The sequence below is a fragment of the Chiloscyllium plagiosum genome, chromosome 21 (assembly GCF_004010195.1).
Source record: "Chiloscyllium plagiosum isolate BGI_BamShark_2017 chromosome 21, ASM401019v2, whole genome shotgun sequence".
NCBI lineage: Eukaryota > Metazoa > Chordata > Chondrichthyes > Orectolobiformes > Hemiscylliidae > Chiloscyllium > Chiloscyllium plagiosum.
In genome coordinates this window covers 44,085,304-44,106,021 of record NC_057730.1, presented here as the reverse complement: position 1 = coordinate 44,106,021, position 20,718 = coordinate 44,085,304, and the positions used below count along the sequence as shown (strand labels likewise).

Sequence of the window (20,718 nt, the reverse complement as noted above, 5' to 3'; positions counted from 1 at the left end):
ACACTTCTGCTGATTTAAACCTGACACACAGAAGTTCACCTCACACGGTAATCTATTAAACTTCGAGAGGCAAAGAACTATCCCAGAGGTCACTATTTAAAGTCCAACAGAGAACATTAAAACAACAGCTATTTACAACTCCTTTCTCTTAAACCTTTACCTCCCACTCGACACTACTGGTCTGATAAATTTAAGAGGGAATTTACGGCAAATCAACTTCAAACCCAGTTGTCATCTTCGGATGTTGAACTTTCTCTGTAGATTTTTCCAGGTCAGCTTTGGTCTTCTGCTGCACAAATTTCTTATGGACAGGTGCCTTCCAGAGAGCTATTCTGCTGACAGTCTTTATTTGTGGGTGCTGTTAACTGTTCAAAATGTCTGGTTTTATACCCCAAAATATCGGATCATTTCATTGGTTTGATGTCATCCCAAACAGTAAGTTCAAATTCAATTGGATTTTGGTATCTGGGGCATAATTTAAACTGACCGGCTGAACTTGAACTTAATTTTGTACCATGGCAACACAGCACCAGCTATTTGTATCAATCAAATGTTTCATTTTTAAATTGTTCAGCACATTGTGCTTTCAGTCCTTGCCTGCCTCCTCTCTCTCAAAGGTACAGTACACCTACACTTTCATAACAACTGCAATGACTGACGTACTTACTATTTCTGTAGGTAATAAGTTGCTGTATTTGAGATAATCAGTGAACAAGGCTGTACAATTTTAAATAGAACAATGACAAATGAACAACCTCAACACCAAACAGAGAGGTGTTGATTAGGTCCTTCATAGAATTTAGTGAGCAAAGTTAGAGCACATATAATAGGGAACAATAGACTAGCATGGATCAGGAATTGGTTTACAGATAGGAAACAGAGTGTGAGAATAAATGAGTCTTTTTCCTAGTGGCAGACAGTGACTAGTGGAGTAGCATAACACACAAAAATGACAAGAACATAATCATAGTACTAGTGGACAAGGTCAGAATGACATTATCATGGACAAAACCAAGTAGATTCAGAAAGCAGAAAAATGACTTGCAGATACCAATATCTACCTAGGGAGGGAGTGTGACCACATGCCACAGCTAACCAACAGAATAAACAACACACTACAGAGTCTACAAAAATAACAAACTAATAACCAAAAAGCAACAACACCCCAAGATTGTACAGATTAGCCAAAGTACTTAGACCAGACGTGCCACTTAGTCCCATAGAACTCCACCGCATAAACTGGCAAAAGAACTTCAACAAAAACTAAAACATCTTATCAATGGATCCAAACATGCCATACAATCATCACAGGAATTCGTAGACAACATCAAGAATATAAACATAGACAAGGATGAAGCAATGGTCTCATTTGATGTAACTGCACTGTTCACTTCAATTGACAAAACTCGAGCCAGACAGAAAATAGCCAACCTCCTGGACATGCAGAAGAGACAACATGACAGGGAACATTTCAACAAGGAGTGCATAGTCAAACACTATATAGGACAAACAGGCAGACAACTAGCAATTCACATTCACGAACACCAACTATCCACGATCAGTTGTCCCTAGTAGCTACACACACAGATGACAAGGACCACAAATTCGACTGGGACAACACAAGATCATAGGACAAGCCAAGCCGAGGACAGCCAGACATTTTCTAGAAGCATGGCACTCATCCATGGACTCCATCAGCAAGCAATAGACCCAGACCCCATATACCGGCCACGACAACAAATAACCAGAACCGGCAACCGGAAGCAGCAGGAATGGAACCAAATAATATCCGGAAGACACAGCAGCACTTCACAGGAGGCTGCGAAGCACTGAATGTCAACTAGACAGGGGGCAAAACATCTGCAAATCAACATCCCAGCTTGGCAAACATATCCACAACTACAACAAAAGGCACCCAAGCTACAAATCTTTACGCAAACCTTGAGTGACAATATAGAGTGCAACCTTTAAAGAGCTTTTAAATCCATAATTAATAGTTTTGTTGTACGTACTTGTGATGAGGGATGGGAGAAAAACAAGTGTGCAATAACTTATATAGCTGAATAGATCAAAAAAGTAAGTAGTTGAAAAGTGACCTTTGCTACTATGTAGATATGTATAGGAATAACCAAAGTTGAAACTATTTTCAACTGGAAAATCGATGCGATTTTCACACTGGAGCAGAAAAGTTTATTTTGCTTTGTAGTAAAGAAAGGGAAATATCAAAACAGAAAAATACATGACTCGATGCCCGGATTACTGGAGATCTATTCCATAGTCACAAAATTGTATCTGACACTGAAATACAAATTAAGCTTACAATGTTTTATTAGCTGTGCTGCAGTAGCTGCATAATGTACAAAGTATTCCTAAAATTTAATTCCTGGAGGAGATCATTCACTCAGGATGTTCTTGCATACCAACCAGCAGCATGTGTCAAGAGTGACAGCAGTAGAAAAACTGGGAGTAGGTCACAGGAGAGAGTGAAAATATATCCAGAAAAGTCTTAAAAATGTAAACTATCAAAAAATGTGAATCATGAATGAACATCATCCATTAATAATGCTTTAGAGAAGTTAATGATGCAAATAATGCAACTCAACATACTAAAATGTTACAGATATCGTATTGGACCACTTGAAGTCGAAAACGCACTGACAACACATCCAGCTGTGGCAGATTGTGCTGTGGTTGGCAGTCCTGATCCTATCAGAGGCGAGGTAACCTTAACAACAAGCTTGCTATTAAAAGGAAATTCTGCCACTGAATGAGAGTTTAAAACTAATCTGCAGATATCTTTAATGGGAATTACGACCTCACAAAATTGCATTTAAAATTTCCCCCAAAGTTTTCAACTAGGTGAGGCTTTTAGGCAGGAAGCTCAAAGCTCTATTTATGTTCTTACACATTTGGTGAAATATTAAGATCAGTAAACCAAACAAACTGCAACTGCTGGAAACCAGAAGCAGTAATAAAGATCTGAAACTGCACTAACCTCACCTTTATATCTCCTTTAAAAGATGTAGTGATTTAAAATTTGGATTTTAAAAAATACGCATTTTGTGGCAAAGTCAGCTACGTCATTTGCACAACACCTAACAGGTTTCTGAAGCAGGACGGTCACATTTTGAAAACTTGTATTTTTCCTGTTTGAATGACATTTCTTTGTTTTTAAGGTTGTGAAGGCATTTGTTGTTCAAAATGCTGCTTATACCTTGGCTGATCCTGACAAGTTAATCAAAGAATTACAAGATCATGTCAAGAAAGTCACAGCACCATATAAATACCCAAGGAAGGTTAGTATTTTACCTGACTTAATTTCCTGAAATAGAATTACAACTGTTAATAATAGCTTGTGTTCTTGCAAATTCAGTCATCGAGATGATAGGTGAATGATAGCAAGTCATCGTACTGTGTATTTTTATTATAGACCAGTTAAAAGGAATATCTGTCACCATGTTGAGATGTTATTTAATACTCATTTTTAAACCAATCACAGTTTCCTAACAAGAGGCAGATGATTTTGCCAAGTGTGATCTATGCCATGATATTCGTAAATTGCAGGCACTTTGGGGATCTATGTTAGCTGTTTGTCTTGTTTGCATGGCTCCCTTTGAACATTTAATTCAAACTTTGATTTGTCTGCAGTTTTAAACTACCGCATGAATATTCATACAGACAGCCATAAATCCATCACTGTAGAAAAATTCAATGGATCTTGCTTTATGTAAAACTTTCAGGACGGTCTTTTCAGTGCTTAGATGCAGGACCTTAGATAACCAAACTTACGGCAACGAGGTAGAAGTGCTCAGAAATGTGCACTAACAGGAACTACTTTTGTTTTCGGCACAGATTGAATTTGTGGACAGTCTGCCCAAGACCATAAGTGGGAAAGTCAAAAGAAATGTGCTACGAGAAAAAGAACAGGGACAAAGCTGAGACCGAAATCACCCTCATACAACATTGTAAAATGGAATCATCAAAAGAAAGCAACAATCTTAATTTGATTATTGAACTTAAATAATACAAGTAACATGGTTACGGATTAATACAAGTCATAACAGAGAATGGATTTTGTTCAAAATAGTGAAGGAAGAATTTATTGTGAATATGCAATGTCCTTTTATCTGCTCTTGAATATTTAAAAAAACAAGTCGGACAGCAACAGTTTTTCTATCCCAGGGAAAGTGTATACTTATTACAATCAAAGATTTCATATGTTGAACTATAGCTCATGTTTCAAGTGTCTAAATTTTACAATACGAAAATGTTCACATTGTAACTAACTGGGGAAGAAACATGTTAAATTCAAATATAATGGCCAAAGTATAACCACATTGAAGTTGGTTTTCAAGTAAAATTTGACACATCGATGTCTGAATTGAGAAAAAAAGGAGACCACCTTCTAAATTTATAAGTCATAGACAGTAATCTAGTGGTCAATTACTGGTGATGTGATCTATCAAGAAATACAGAGTTTAAGTCCAAAAGGCATTGCACCTAAATGTTGCAATTATATCTTCCACCAGAAATTCGCATTCAGAATATAGTCTACAGAATATATTTGAAGAAAAGGAAAGGGAGCGTAGCCCTTTTTGGGGCCAGTAACTCCACTCTCGCATATTGCAAAATTGAATAAATTTGGTAATTGTTGTAGACTAGTATTAGATAGGATAGAATCTCAGATCGTTCTCTAATGTATCTCAGTGTAGAAGTCCATTGCCTCTACTCAGTCAGACCCATCATTTGTGGCTGATGCCTAATCCCCTTTGAAACGGTATAGCAAATTGCACACAATGTTCAATGATAAAGCGCAAACAATTGGTGAAACACTGAGCGATAAACCAGACAGCATTTTGGAAGGGGACCCCCAACTTCAAGCCCACTCAGTTTCCAAGATTTCTAACATTAAAGACAGAAACATCCAGCCAATTTGGTTTACTTCACAGGACATCGATGAGCAGTTGAGTGGACTAGACTATGAGTCTTGCATACAGCCTAGTGCAAACATTTAAGATCTATGGACTATGACCTAAACAAGCTGTTCAGTTATGACTATGACAGAGAATACAGAGAAATTAAAATAGTTTAGGTAATTAAATTAGAAGATAATTTCATTGTTGCTCTACTAAGGCTTACATCTCTACAGGCAGATACACGGCAATGGAAATAAACTTCAATAAGTCAATTAAAGAAAAATAGAAGCATTCAACTGCACCACTTAAGACAGAAAATCACATTAGTGAATTTTCAATCATAATTCAAGCAAATTATCAGAATTTAACATTACAGCATCAGTTCCACAAAACAGCTTGCTCATTTGCTGTATTAGGGATTCCTGAAGATTTTAATGATGGACAACGTCAGCCTTTATTTCTGCATTTAGTGGGTTCCATCAGGAGATGTTTTCGTATCCACAGCAGTTCTTTAAGAACTACGACATGGCTTGATTGCTGCTAGCCAGATTTCCAAAATAAGTCTTCCATGATTTGAAAGTATTTTTAAATACAATTACAGGGAGAACCGGACTTGCTAAACTTCAAGGCCAGTGGTTTCCACAGATGATGAGCACTCCAGTGCTCTTTCATTTGCAGAGCTGACCTGTAGTCATTTACACACAAAAGGTACTCATAGTAAATGGAATAGTTTTTTAATATAAAGAAAATCTGGCATTCATAGCATCTTATACCCCTGAACATCAAAAAAGCACTTCACATAATGAATTGTGCAGAGCAGTTACTTTATAAAGAATATAAAAATACTATAAAAATAAAACTAAATGAAAACATATAAGATTACTGACAAAATGTGGGACATGAATGAAGTGGCATTCTCTTTAATGACACTTCTTTGGGAGAAGAGTAAAGACAGTATGGCATTCTTCCTAAAACAGTAAACATGATTTGGTTTCAGAATTGCTTAGCAAGTGATAAAGGTGTTGAAAATCCAACTGATGCCACACTTTCTGCCAATTTCAGCCCTAATTTTAATTGCACACTTGATTATGAATGGGTTTTGCATGTATTAAAATCTCACCCTTTGATCTCTATCAGAATTGGGTTTGTACATACGTTTTTGCTAGTTCCCTGTTATAATAGCACTCATTAAATAAAACATCCACTTCACAAACATAAGAATTTGAAATGTTTGTCATTATTTGATTTAAAATAAACGCACCACACATGGTACTCAACTATTAAAACTTTGAAGGAACATCTCAAGTCATATGGCCATAATTAACCAGGGTATTGGAATGCTACTAAAGAGAATGAAATGAAAAGGGAGAAAAAAAAACCACGCAGGAGTGGGGCACAAAAGCAGCAATGCTTGAAGGATATGTTAGCAGGACAATGTTGGATCCAACTGTGAGCCCCCCATAATCCTTCAATCAATTAGCCCTTCACACTTCAGGCTTATAGATGTACACAGACATTACACTGGACACTTTCAGAACACATACAAAAGAAGCTCGATGAAAAGTTTACACAAGTTACAAGAAGTTAAATCCATTTACATTTGATGCAAGTACTCAGAGATATTTTAGTTGAGTGCACTCAGAAACCTGATTACAACAGTTACCAAGCTATTTCATCCTTCCAATAGGCCAGACTGATTTGGGACATGATAAATCGAAGAAACTATAAAACACTCTAGACAAGACAGCTATATTGTGAGTTTCAAAAAGAAAATCGGAGGCCTTGATGTTTGCGTTGGGAAGAAGGAAAGGCTCCAGATGAAACAGTATCATAAGTATTAATAGACGAGGCTGATGAACTTCTCTCCTTCTTCAATACCCACTCCCATTTGAAGTACCCACAACCCTTGCTATTCTCTGCATTCCTTTTCCATACTGTGCAAGAATAGAAGGCTTTCCCTTGATTTGGGCCCACTTTCGACACAGTAAGCCTCTTAGCTCTCCGACCGCAGCCACATAGCGGAGGAGTGATCTTGTCACTACTCATTTGCTGAAGTACCTTGTGGGAATGGTTTGTTGGAGGAATAACTTTTGAAACTGGCTTATTATTTGAAGGTAGAGAGCTATTAGATGACAATTCTTTGTCTGAATATACAATAAATGATTGTCTTTTAGAAGCATGAAGCTTGAAAGGACTTGAATGTGTGTCTTTTCTTTTAACACCAATACGTAAAGAGTTATTTGATTTAGGGGACCGCACAAAATGTGTAGATTCAGTGCTTTCTCTGGAAGAGCTGGACTGAACTTTGGAAACCTTCATGTTAGGTACTTTGAAGATGGACTTACTTTCAGCTTGCTTCATAACTTCAGCTACATCATAGATGATTGTTTGAGGGCTCCTATAAATGACCTTCTGAGTCTTTCCAGCTTTTGAATGACCAGTCAATTTGTCATCTTTCTTGTGCTTTAGTGGTCCTCCAGCAACTGGACAATCTGTATTTTCCTCTTCAAGCACACTTGATGATTTACAATTTTGCTCTTGTTCCTCATAATCTATAGAATGCTCATTACCTGATAAAGGTAGTACAGCCACCTCTTCCCAATCTTGCCAGGGAGCCTCAGACTCTGGCAAGCTATCATCTAGGTCAGAAAAACTTGTAACAGACTCAACAGTAGTTGACACAAGCAACAAGTTATTTGGACTATCACTGGGTTTAGTTTCCACATTTCCCTTTGTGATCTGATTTTTAACATTGTTGATCAAATATAGTCCAGGTTTCTGTGCTTTGCAAACAGTGGAAGTAGAAAGTCCATTGATTAGAGTCCTGGGGGATATTAAACTCTTGTAGTGGATATTTACATCAGTGCAACTTTTGGAATCTACATTCTCCGTAAGATGGCTGGCAGATTTGGGACACGATGCCAAAGCCGGTTGTGTTTGCTTCACTAAGCTATTATGTTCACAGTTTGTCCTTGTATGTCTGATTTCAGCCTTTTCTACGTCAGAAGCATTTTTTGAAAATGAGCAAGTCGTGCTGCCAGTGCCTATACCTTTGGGACTTGCATGGGCGATTTTGCAATCTTCAAGAGAGTTTGCAGTAGGTCGTCTTACAATAGGATTCTTCATGGGTGAAACCTAATGAAAATGCCACAATTATGGTAATCACCTCCAGATTGTTTGATCCTGAACATTTAAAGGACCAAGTATCAAGATTACTTGAGTGAACCAAGTCATAAGTATCAAATATTTATCTTGTGTTACAGGTCCAACAGGGATGAAAGTCTGGAAGCTCACAAATGGCCACTCACCCTATTCAATGACTTGGTGATTTTCATGGTACAACCATCACAGATCATCTGCCAGGCAAGGTGAGCAGTGTTGCGGGCATCATCTAGGCCTGATTTGAACATGATGAGAAGTGAGAACAACACAGTAGAATAGAGTGAATAATTGGAATTTGCGATCTGCTTTTGGACACACAATTTATGTAAGACTTGCTTGCTGATTAATGCAAATTTAGACAATTTTAAAATTAAAATTGTAACTTTCCACAAATTGCTTTTGCTCATTGTGAATTTCAGAAGGTAGGCTTCATTATATGTGAATAAATCTTGCATTATATCAAGGAGATTCTACAGTACTTTAAGAAACCAATGATTTTCATTCATTTGGGAAAACTTTATTGATTGGAGTCAATTGCTGTTTCACTAAAAGAAAGGATTTTGATTAGATTAAGTGCGTTAAAAAACCACAAATTGCTAGATTCTTTTAATTTATGAAATGGATGATGCAGTTAATATGCTTTGAGCATATTGGGTTGAGGCTAATATATTGGATAGAAGAATGGTTGAAAGACAAAAAAGGGAGGAGGAATAAAAAAAAAAGTGTCATTTATAGATTAGCAGGCTGTTACTACTGGGATGTCACAAGAATCAGTGCTGGGGCCTCAGCTATTTATAATCTAAATCCATGACAACAATGAACACAGTATATCCAAGTTGGCTCGTAATATAAAACTGGGTGCCAAAATAAATTGTGAGAAGGACATAAAGTCTGCAAAGACTCAAGAGAGTGATTAAGAAGGTGGCAGAGGGAATACATTGTGGAAGAAATGTTAGGTTATTCACTTTGATAGGAAGAACTGAAAATATTTTTACTTTAACTTTTTTTTAATTACGGCAAAACTATTACCTATTGGTGCTCAGAAGGCCATTCTTATATGTGAAACAAGATAATTTCACAGATACAATAAGCCATTAGGAACGCAAATGATATGTGGGCATTTATTGCAGGGGTTTTGGAGTACAAGAATAAGGACATTTTCAACAATTGGATGGGGCTTTAATGCAACAATAGTTGATAGTTGTTTTGGTCTCTGTACCCAGTGAAAGATATATTCTCTTATACAGAGTTCAACAAAAATTCTTTGGTTGGTTCACAGAATGAACATTGAAACAGGAGTAGGCCATTAGTCTGGTCAGCTATAACAGAACGTGGTTGATCATTATCATTAAATGTCAATTTCTCCATGATATCCTCATTGCCTTGATAACATTAGCATTTAGAAATCAATCTTTGTCTTGAACAGCCTCAATCACTGAGCTTCCACTAACCTCCAGAGTAAAGAATCCCAAAGCTCCAAAATCCTTTTTTGGGTGATGATATTCCTCATCTCAGTTCTAGATGGCTTAACCCTAATTCTGAGATTATGTCCTCTCAAAAAGGGCAAATTCTTTCTACATCCAACCTGTCTAGTTCATTAAGTACCTTATAAGCTTCACCAAGATCACTTTTTTTTCTTCTAGATTGTAGAGTAAACAGACCCAGTCTCCTTAACCTCTCTTCATAGGACAGTATCACCACCTCAAGAATTAGTCTAGTAATCTTCTGCTACACTCCTTTTATAGCAAGTATATCTCTCTTCAGGCAAGGAGACCAAGCCTGTGCTCAATAGTCTCAGTGCAATCTCACCAAAGTTCTGTACACTTGAAGCAAGACATCTTCACTCCTTTACACAAATCCTTTTGTGATTAAAGCCATTTGCCTTCCTAATTACTTGTTACAGCTGCAGGTTGGCTTTCAGTAACATACAAAGAGAATCAACACAGGTTCCTTTGGACATCAACACTTCTCAATCTCTCTCACCATTTAAGAACTACTCTGCACCTCTGTTCCTCTTAGTAAATATTTACCATCTACCACATCCTTGTCTACGCAGTCAGCCTATTCAAATTCCATTGAAGCCTCTTTGTATCCACCTCACAACTGAAATTCCTCTCTAGTTTTATGACATCTGCAAACTTGTAAATGTTCATTCAGTCCTCATCACCAAATCAAATCATTGATTGATAGAGGGTTGTCCTGGGGAAATCCATATTGTCTAAAGTATTGAGAGACGAGAACAAAGAACAAAGAAAATTTGCAGCTCAGGAACAGGCTCCTCGGCCCTCCAAGTCTGTGCCGATCCAAATCCAATGTTTAAACCTATCGCCCAATTCCTAAGGATCTGTATCCCTCTGCTCCGCACCTACTCATGCATCTGTCCAGACGCACCTTAAATGAATTTACTGTGCCTGCCTCTACTACCTCTGCTGGCAACCCGTTCCGGGCACCAACTGCCCTCTGTGTAAAGCACTTGCCGCGTGTATCCCCCTTAAACTTTTCTCCTCTCACCTTGAACGCATGACCTCTCGTTATTGAATCCTTCACTCTGGGAAAAAGCTCATCTCTATCTACCTTGTCTACACTCTTCATGATTTTATAGACCTCCATCAGGTCCACTCTCAATCTCTTTCTCTAATGAAAATAACCTACACAATCTCTTTTCAAAGCTAGCATCTTCCATACCAGGTAACATCTCATAAACCTTCTCTGCACTCTCTCCAAAGCGTCTACATCCTTTTGGTAATATGGCAACCGGAACTGTACACAGTTATCTAAATGCAGCCGAACCAAAGTCTTGTACAATTTTAACATGAGCTGCCAGCTCTTATATTCAGTACCCCATCCGATGAAGGCAAGCATACCATATGCCTTCTTGACCACTCTATCCACCTGTGCAGCCACCTTCAGGGCATAATGGACTTGAACACTCAGATCTCTCTGCTCATCAACTTTTCCCAAGGCTCTTCCATTTACAGTATAGTTCGCTCTAGAATTAGACCTTCCAAAATGTATCACCTCACATTTGCCTGGATTGAACTCCATCTGCCACTTCTCTGCCCAACTCTCCAGTCTATATATATATATATATATATATATATATTCTCCTGTACTCGTTAACAGTCCCCTAGGCTTTCTGCTACTCCACCAATCTTGGTGCCATCTGCAAATGTACTGATCAGACTACCAATGCCTTCTTCCAGATCACTTACGTATATCACATACAACAATGGCCCCAGCACTGATCCCTGTGGAATACCATTGGTCACCTTTCTCCACGTCGATAAACTCCCTTCAACTACTACTCTGTGTCTCCTGTTGCTCAGTCAGTTCTTTATCCACCTAGCTAGAATACCCTTGTGGGCGGCATGGTGGCACAGTGGTTAGCACTGTTGCCTCACAGCGCCAGAGACCCGGGTTCAATTCCCGCCTCAGGCGACTGACTGTGTGGAGTTTGCACGTTCTCCCAGTGTCTGCGTGGGTTTCCTCCGGGTGCTCCGGTTGCCTCCCACAATCCAAAAAATGTGCAGGTTAGGCAAATTGGCCATGCTAAATTGCCCGTAGTGTTAGGTGAAGGGGTAAATGTAGGGGAATGGGTCTGGGTGGGTTACGCTTCGGCGGGTTGGTGTGGACTTGTTGGGCCGAAGGGCCTGTTTCCACACTGTAAGTAATCTAATCTAAACCCTGCACACCATCTCCATGAGATGTGCTCTTACTGAAACATACAAGATGCTGACCAACTATTTCCCCTAGCTAGAGACTCTAGAACTAGAAGGCATAGTTCTCAGTAAGAGGCTTGCCATTTAAGACTGAAAAGAGAATTACTTCCATTCAGAGAGTTGTAAGTCTTTAGACTTGCTCACTCCAGACTGCCTACTCCCATTTCTTACATGACAGTCAAAGAATAAGAAAGAGAGAATGAAAGCAGAAAGAAAGAGCGAGAGAAAGAAAGATAAGAGAATAATAGTTTAAAAAAGTGATAATGGAGAAACTAAGGGTAAAGATGCAGGACACCCATATTTTGAGCACATGGAGACACTTTACTCCTTTAAGTGCTATCAATTAGATGATTTGTTTAAAGGTTTTCTCAAGAATAAAAAGAGTCACTTATGAAATTAGGGTCATGGGTCAGGTGAAAAACTGTATACTTGTAATATTTCACTTTTTAAATAATCCTAAACTGAAAAAAGATAGACTTCTAATTTCCTCCTTCACCAAATAGCTGTTAGAAATTTATGAAAGGGCAGAAGACTCTGGAACTCTCTTCCCTTAAAAAAACTGAGTGTGGAACACAATTGAAAATTACAAAACTGAGTAATATAGTTTCAATAGGAAAATACACAGTTTATATAACCAAAATGGCCAAAGGAGTTATGATGAAGATTAGTATGATATAATTAAATGGTGGATCAGATTCAAGGCGTTAAATGGCCCAGGCCTGTTCTGTTCCTGTTCCTATAAAGCCAAACACAACTACCAAGACAATGCAACACGAACTACTTACCAGAATGTTCACGTCCTAAAAACATTATGCCCAGGTCCTGCAAAGCTCCATTCAGACCTTTTGGCTTTCGGCCATAGAATACCTGCCATACAAACAAGTCATGTAAGACTAGTCATTACAGAAAACGTAAATATGTTAATCTGAGCTATAGCCAATGGTCATGGAACAACATAAATGCATAATTTGCTAAGCACGAACATTTTGAAAAATTGTAGAATTGACCTGATTGCTGTTCCATCAGCATATACTCTTGAATGTTTTATTCATACACTTAACTGAGATCTAAACTTTAACTTTGCACAAGCCAATTTTGTCCAGTTTTGTTTAACTCGAGATCAACCTAATTTTTTAATATCATTTTCAGATAGGAATGGAGGTGGAGGGAACAAAAGTTAAACTTGAAATCACCAGAGGTCAGGGTTATCTTTAAGAACAGAGTTTAAACGTTCAGCAAGTGTCCACTAAGCAGTAATCTATCCCTCCAATCTACATTAATCCAGTATGCAGCAATTACCACAAAAGAAGAATTGTTGACTGAATTGGGGGGAATGTGTGGCAATCTGGACAATGGTGTGGGAAATTTTACAGCACAAATGGCGGGCCGAGAAACACACTGGCTGTGCCACTTGGACCAATTCCTCTGTGACCAACTGAGCTCTCAATCTTTATCTGCTACTTAAAGTTCAATACAAATTTCAGAATCTGTGTTTTAATTTTATGTTGGTCAGGATATCGCATCAAAGAGCCTCAAAATCCAGCTAGTTCCTCAATTTTAGCTGCTTGTGTCATAGGGCGAGGCAAATAGGAAACTAAAGTGCACTGGAGTGGAAACCATTAATTATCCCAATGCTTGACAAATACTAGGTTGTAGAATTTGCCTAATTTCTTTGCCTTTTCCATATTGCTGTGTTATTCTAGTCAATTCTGCTTCACTTCAGACCAGGGATATAAATTTGCTTTCCACCAAACCACCTCTATTTTTTCTCTCCTTTCTCAGTTTGGTTGGTGGGCCTCTGGTGAGTCTTTTACTGTACACACATGGTCTTATGTCTTTCTAACAGCTATCTGTTTCACTAATAACATTTTTTATATCAATCTCCTTAACAGTTTTACGTGATGCAATTCATTAATCATTCAACTAATTTACACCTTCTTGATGATTTTAGTAACTGTTGATTATTTTTTCCTTCCCTAAACACATTTAAACTAGATTGAGCATATACTTTAATTCCTAAAACTAAAAATTAGCATGGAAAATGGGAATAAATGTAGCTGAAGCCTAGTATGCAAAGATATTGGACTATACCCTTTCCAAACTGTGTGCATACCTTATAGGTTTTTCGAAGGTCAATCCAGCTGTTCAGAACAGCCGGTTTTCTAATATCTTTCCTTTTACATTCATAGTGCAAGCACACTCCTAGATCCCAGTCTACAGACATCAAAAGGAATGTGGTTAAATATAGCATATAAAATTCTGATTCAAACCCACATAGTAGAATTCGTACATAAATTCCAAGGGCAGAAAGTGAAAGGTCACAAGATGAAATATCACAAAAATAGTGTCAATGTAAAGGTTACATGCAACGCGAAATTGTTGATTTGATTTGAAATGATACATACTTTTTTAAATTGAGCACAATCATGTTGATTGCTGTGTATACAGGAAAACAAAATCAATGCAGGAGAGGTGTAATTGCTTTTCAAACAGAATAAATAGTAATCAATGTATTTTTTCGCTTTTGTAGGTTATGTTCAGTTCCAGTAAAGCTCCTCAATGTTTAAATGAAATAAGTGGCTTACATTGATTAGCACCATACCTGACCACGTTACAAAAGCACAAGGTCTTAATTCGAGGCCACATAGCTGAGACATATCATTAGCGAAAACAATGTTCTTCTCTTGCTGAAGCTTCAGAATCCAGCGGGAAAACTGCGACAAGCATATTGCAAGAGGAACTCCAGCTTCAACCTGCCACTGGAAACATTAAAGATAACAGTGAACACACTTAGTTCCAAAACTTTCAATAATCACATTCTACAACTGCACACCAGACAGAAATCTCAGGATCTTAGTATATTGCAAATCATATTGAAAATAGCTCATTTATTAAAGTAGTACTCTGAAAATTATTGGCTTTTAACAGCCCAGGTGTACAGGCCATTCAGCCCTCAAGTCAGTTCTGCTACTAAATTAGATCAGTGATCTGTACTTCAATTGCCTTTACTTAACACCATATCCCTCAATACCCTTACTTAACAAAATCAATGACTGAACCTTGCTCATCATGCAATGATGTAGTATCTGAATCAACTTGATTCAGAGGAATGGTGACCTGGTGAAATAAGTTCCAAACTTTAAAAAATAACACTAAGCATTTTTCTAACTCAGCTTTTTGCTGGCTAGGCCACATAGGTTTGCATTAGAAAAGATGAGTTTTATTGGGGCATCAGCAATTTTTTAAAAATTGTCTTGCTGAGAGAAATAAGGATACTTGCTTGTGAAGCTTTTTATCTCACATTCATCAGGACAGTGTCACAAGAACACCAACCTCAAAGAGAACAACACTTTAAGCTCTTATCAGAGTTGGTTCCTTTGAGATTCGATATTCTTATGATTCTGTCCTGATGAACAAAGCAAGAGAAATTTAACAGTACTTCTCCCTTCCTCAGCAAAGGTCTTCTACACCACCAAGCAGCAAGTTACGAAAATGTAGAATGAGCCTATGTAGGCTGCAACATTTCAACAAAAAAGTCATGTCTTCGTCACAGATACTTTAGCCCCATATTGTACTAAATACCTGCTTAATGCCAGTTAGCTCCATGCAGAACCCAGCCAGGAGTGGATGCTCTTGAGGCTGAACATAGGTGTGAAATTCAAGCTCAATCTCTCCATTGGAAGTATTGAGCAGCACTGCTGGAAATTCAACTAGATTATAGAAAAATAAAGAAAACCACTTCAAAATCACCAACATAGCATCCAAGACATACTTAAAAGCAAAGATTTCCTTTCACAATTTTAAGCATGTTTGATATCAATTCAGATATCATAACCTCACATAATTTCTTCAAAGTAGCAAAGAGCAGTATTAATCAAAACTTGACAGAGAGCAAGCCACAGAAGGAGGTATCAGGACAGATCGTTAAGAGCTTGGTCAAGGAGCAACTTAAAGAGCAGAGACAGGGGCTGGGAATTGAACCAGTTTAGAGAAGGAATTCTAGAGCTTAAGGCTACATGGTTGAAGGCATGGCAACTAATGGTGGAGAGATTAAAATCAAGGACATGCAAGAGGACAGAAATGGAGAAGCAACTTTTTCACACAGAGGGAGACATGAGAAGAGCATGTACTCACCTCCCCTTTTACTAAATCATAAAACTTCTCAAACCTCTTACCCTTCTTCCAGGTTGCACGTTTTTCCTTTGAGAAATGTGACTAATCTCACAGAATTTACAATACAATAGAAGCTCCTTCAATATACTTGATAAAGTAATGGCAAACTAGTGTAGACTTATACTCACTTATTTCTGGACTGTAGCGAGTCCTCCCATCTTTCCAGCAAGTGGATTCAAAGTCAATAATAATTAAATATGAGAAAAACTGATCTGCAAAGTAGAAAGAGTTAGCATCCAGCTTAGTTTTCACAAAGAACCGACATACCTATATTACCGTGGCACAGTGGTTAGCACTGCTGCCTCACAGCGCCAGAGACCAGGGTTCAATCCCGACTCGGGCGACTGACTGTGTGGAGTTTGCACATTCTCCCCGTGTCTGCGTGGGTTTCCTCCGGGTGCTCCGGTTTCCTCCCACAGTCCAAAGATGTGCAGGTCAGGTGAATTGGCCATGCTAAATTGCCCGTGGTGTTAGGTAAGGGGTAAATGTAGGGGTATGGGTGGGTTGCGCTTCGGCGGGGCGGTGTGGACTTGTTGGGCCGAAGGGCCTGTTTCCACACTGTAAGTAATCTAATCTAATCTAATCTCATCTATCTGGGGTCTGCTGCATAGTTTTGATGTTTAGGTCCTAAGGTGGAATGGTATGTATCCCACGCTGTAGGTTAGATAATATGCTCAGATACTTTAGTGGCAAAGTATCCATAAAAAAGCACGTTAGAACAAAATCAGATGACAATTGAAGAAACTTTCCAGTAGAGTAATAAAGATGTACAGTACAGAAATAGATCCATACACGTACCCCCTCTGGGTGAAAAAGTTGCCACTTAGGTCACTTTCATATCTTTCCCCTCTCACCCGAAACCTGTGCCCTCGAGTTCTGCACTCCCCCACTCCAGGGAAAGGACTCTGTCTATTTACCCTATCCATGCGCCTAATGATTTTATAAACCTCTATAAGGTCACCCCTCAAAGCTCCAAGGAAAACAGAACCAGCCTATTCAGCCTCTCCCTATAGCTCAAACCTTTCAACCCTGGCAACATCCTTGTAAATTTTTCCTGAACCCTTTCAAGTTTCACAACATCCTTCTGATAGGAAGGAGCCCAGAATTGCACGCAATATTCCAAAAGTAGCCTAACCAACATCTTGTACAGCCGCAATATGACCTCCCAACTCCTATACTCAATACTCAAACAATTTATGTAAATCTCTATTTCCAGCTTTGTGGAACTGGTTAAATAATCTTAAAAAGCCATAGGAAAAGACTCTCTATCGATACAGTTGTTTTCAAGATTTGTTCTGCTTCTAAAACTGTATACCATATCCTTGCATTTAAAAATATAAAGAGACCTAGGATAAATTTGTTCCAATTAAATTTCCACGCCACATTTACATTTAGAAGTGCACATGTAAACTTGTCACATTGTACCAACACCTTGCTGTCAGTGGAGATGAAGCATCACCATTACAAAGGGGTACAAATAGGAGAGTTTGAGTTTGACTATGAACTTTCTATTATAAAGTAGATTAGATTAGATTCCCTACAGTGTGGAAACAGACCCTTCGGCCCAACCAGTCCACACCGACTCTCCGAAGAGTAACCCACCCAGACCCAACTCCCTCTAACTAAGGCACCTAACACTATGGGCAATTTAGCATGGCAAATTCACCAGACCTGCACGTCTTTGGACTGTGGGAGGAAACCGGAGCACTCGGAGGAAACCCATGCAGACACGGGGAGAATGTGCAAACTCCTCACAGACAGTTGCCCAAGGCTGGAATCGAACCTGGGACCCTGGTGCTGTGAGGTAGCAGTGCTAACCACTGAACCACTGTGGAGATAGGAATTTATAAATGAACATATAAAAATAAGTAGAAAGTGTATAGTTTTAAATTAGGATCCGAATTACATCTTTACATCCAAATCCAAATCCAAATCTTCTCTGCCCTGTAACACAGCTTCAGCTGAGAACTGCTTGACCTTGACTCAAAATATAGAATAAACATCACATGGTACTTACTGGATTTGGGTTTTTTGTTGACCTCAGGAGATGGTGACGAGTGTTTTCTAATTATACCAAGTTGCCTGGACAAAATACAGGAAAGATTACATGAGCAAACCAGCTATGTTAAAATACTAACAATGTTGGTTAACTCCAATCATCAATCCCAATAAACATGAAAGGTCAAGTTGTTAAACCGTGCATCAATTTTTAAACTGTACATTATTTTAAATAGAATTGCAAGATAAACTAATCTTGACCAACTGTGGACATTACAAACAATAAATGTCTCAATCAAATTGTTGCAGTTTGCTAATATCATGCCATTGAGAGAAACAAGTGGTGGGTACCAATTGTCTTTGAGCACATATGAATAAGGGATAGCTAGATCACTAGGATTGTGTGATGAGAACTTTAAGACTCAAACTCTTCTCCCTCCTGCCATCTGGCAGAAGATGCCAGAACATACGGTCTATCATGGCCAGACTGTGCAACAGGTTCTTCCCCCAAGCCATCAGGCTCCTTAACACATTATAATCAGACCCTTTACCATCTAAAATTCTTTTGTATTGCTGCTAGAAAAATGTATATGATTCATTATTCTTCTGTTACACCGTAAGTTGCATGTTTTGCACTTCATGCTGTGTACGATTGTGTAGTTTGTGCTGTCAATGTAGCACCCTCGGTACTGGAGGAACACAGTCTCGTTTTTACTGTATCAGTTGTATATGGTAGAAATGACAAATAAAAGCTACTCTTAACTATTCTATTCTCTAAATAAACTCTTCCCACAAAGAAAAGTCAGTATCTTGGACTGGCATGGAATTTATTAACACTGGAAACTGAAACCTATGTATGACTCCTGGCAATCAAGTAAGCAGTATGCATCAAATTCTAAACTACTGACCAAATACATTTGCAAAAACAAAAATATTATGAAAATATTAAACTGCCACTCCTCACCTAACATATACTTCTTTCACAAGAAATTAATCGAGAGTAGGAATTCAGATCTCACCACATTTATTGCCAAAGCTCACCTCATTCAGAGTAAAACTGCAATCAAAAGGTGAGAACTGTCAGCAAATTTATGCTTTTTATTCATAATATGCAAGAATCATGCAACATTCCTGTCCAACTATCTTTGAATGTTTTTGAATATCCTAATAAATATCTATAATAAAGAGTCACAATGTCCAAATTTCAACAAGTCACCAAGGCTCCTTCGAAACCTTTTACCTCTGCCATCTGGATGAGCAAAAGCAGCAGATGCATGAGAATACTATCTGCAACTTCCCCTTCAAGTCCCACGTCATTCTGACCTGGCAAAATATCCTTCATTGTTGTCAGAACTCTGTCCAGAATAGCACTAAGTGCATTTACACTACACAGGCTACAACAGCTTAGGAAGGCAGCTAACCACCTCTTTCTAAAGGAAATTAGGGAAAAGAAATAAATGCCGGTCTTGTCAGCAGTGTTCACATTTGGGATGCACAAAAAAGAAAAAAACTAATCATCCTTGGGTCTATCTTCTTTTAAAAATTAACATTATCAAAGGCACTCCAACGTCTTATGGTACACTTTAATGTCAAAGATACTTTAGTGTCAAAGATACTTTCAAAATACCTGCTGTTGTTACAGAATCTTTATAAGTAAAGGGCAGATACCACCTCAGCTTTCTTGCTACCTCCCTCCTTTCCTCCCAGAACCATGACCTATCCCACCAGCCTCCATATTTGATGGATGACCCACCACCATTTCTGCCACCCACAGCGTGACACAATGATTAAATTATTCCCCTCCCCCTTCAATATTAAAAAAAGCAGCCCCTCGAAAACACCTTGAGGAAATACCCTTCTCTTCAACATACACAGAGTGGGATAACTGCCTTTCTAACTCCTCCCCAAACAAGAAACACACCTTCACCGTGAAACTGCAATTTCCTTGAACTATTTTCAGTTTAGTAAACTTCTCACAAAGTGATTTAAACTGTAATGGAGAGATCAAATGCACCTCCTGATCAGTCCACAAACCCGTAATCTCAGATTGTGGTCACTTGCTGATTTAACCTCCACTCCCACATTACTCCCACACTACCCCTTCTGCCCCATGGCCTGCAGCAGCTTTCCAGTGGTGTTTCAGGAACAGAATGTCATCTTTGCAGTTCTCTGGACACACAGCAGAGTTCATTATTTCAAACCATAACCTCTTTTGCAGTTTTTACATATGCTTTTGCTGCTTCTGGTTTAACTCGTTTGTTTATTTCTCTTTTTGGTTTGATGTTAAACAACAGTTATTCCTCATTCTGACTTTTAGTCAGGACCTTTGATCCTTTTACAAGCCCTCAACCAGAAAGCCTATTGTCACTGAATCTCTTGTACCCAAAACCTGTCAAAGACCTTACGGTTGATCTTCCTTTCATTTACCGTTCTCGGTTTTAACCAAACTGAAACATTAATTATGTTGCTCTCTCTGACGATGCTCTTGAACTTTTCCAGATTGTTTTAATACCTACTTAGCAAGTAACTTCGTTGTCATTATCCAGTGAGCACAGTGAAAACCAAGGCTGGGAATTTATTATTGAAGCACCTGCACTAAAAATGACGTTAAAAAACATCTAATGGATAGAAATTATTCGGTTTAACAGCAGCTTGAAAATTGGATTCAAATCTACCGCCACTACAATGTCGTCATAACCGCCATCACATCGATGTGATCGAGGCTGCTGTAGTCATGCCTGATGGGGGCG

At 38.5% G+C, this 20,718-nt stretch overlaps 2 protein-coding genes and 1 long non-coding RNA gene across 4 annotated transcripts in view; 2 read left to right on the top strand and 1 right to left on the bottom strand.

The window, feature by feature from the left end:
• Positions 1–6,134, top strand: part of LOC122560819 (acyl-coenzyme A synthetase ACSM3, mitochondrial-like) — a 55,676-nt gene extending 49,542 nt beyond the window's left edge. Inside the window, exons 11-13 of the mRNA XM_043711942.1 lie at positions 2,621–2,720; positions 3,177–3,296; positions 3,853–6,134. Coding sequence (XP_043567877.1) covers positions 2,621–2,720; positions 3,177–3,296; positions 3,853–3,939 — 307 coding nt within the window. The 3' untranslated portion in view covers positions 3,940–6,134. The remainder of the gene's footprint in view (positions 1–2,620; positions 2,721–3,176; positions 3,297–3,852) is intronic.
• Positions 6,135–6,226: 92 nt separating this feature from the next.
• On the bottom strand, positions 6,227–20,715 carry eri2 (ERI1 exoribonuclease family member 2). 2 transcript variants are annotated; one of them, XM_043711932.1, is made up of 10 exons: positions 20,485–20,715; positions 19,010–19,025; positions 17,988–18,052; positions 16,099–16,182; positions 15,380–15,507; positions 14,400–14,556; positions 13,911–14,011; positions 12,583–12,664; positions 8,225–8,313; positions 6,227–8,051 (listed from the first exon to the last, which is right to left on the bottom strand). In XM_043711932.1, the coding sequence occupies exons 2-10, from the start codon at positions 19,012–19,014 to the stop codon at positions 6,678–6,680; spliced, it is 2,085 nt and encodes a 694-aa protein (XP_043567867.1). In that variant the 5' UTR covers positions 19,015–19,025; positions 20,485–20,715; the 3' UTR covers positions 6,227–6,677. The 2 variants fall into 2 exon arrangements, with proteins under 2 accessions (XP_043567867.1, XP_043567866.1); XM_043711931.1 differs by lacking the exon at positions 19,010–19,025.
• On the top strand, positions 7,983–14,413 carry LOC122560821. Its single transcript, XR_006314822.1, has 3 exons — positions 7,983–8,074; positions 8,180–8,284; positions 14,328–14,413. It is a non-coding gene; the product is annotated as an uncharacterized LOC122560821 (long non-coding RNA).
• Positions 20,716–20,718: the final 3 nt, after the last annotated feature.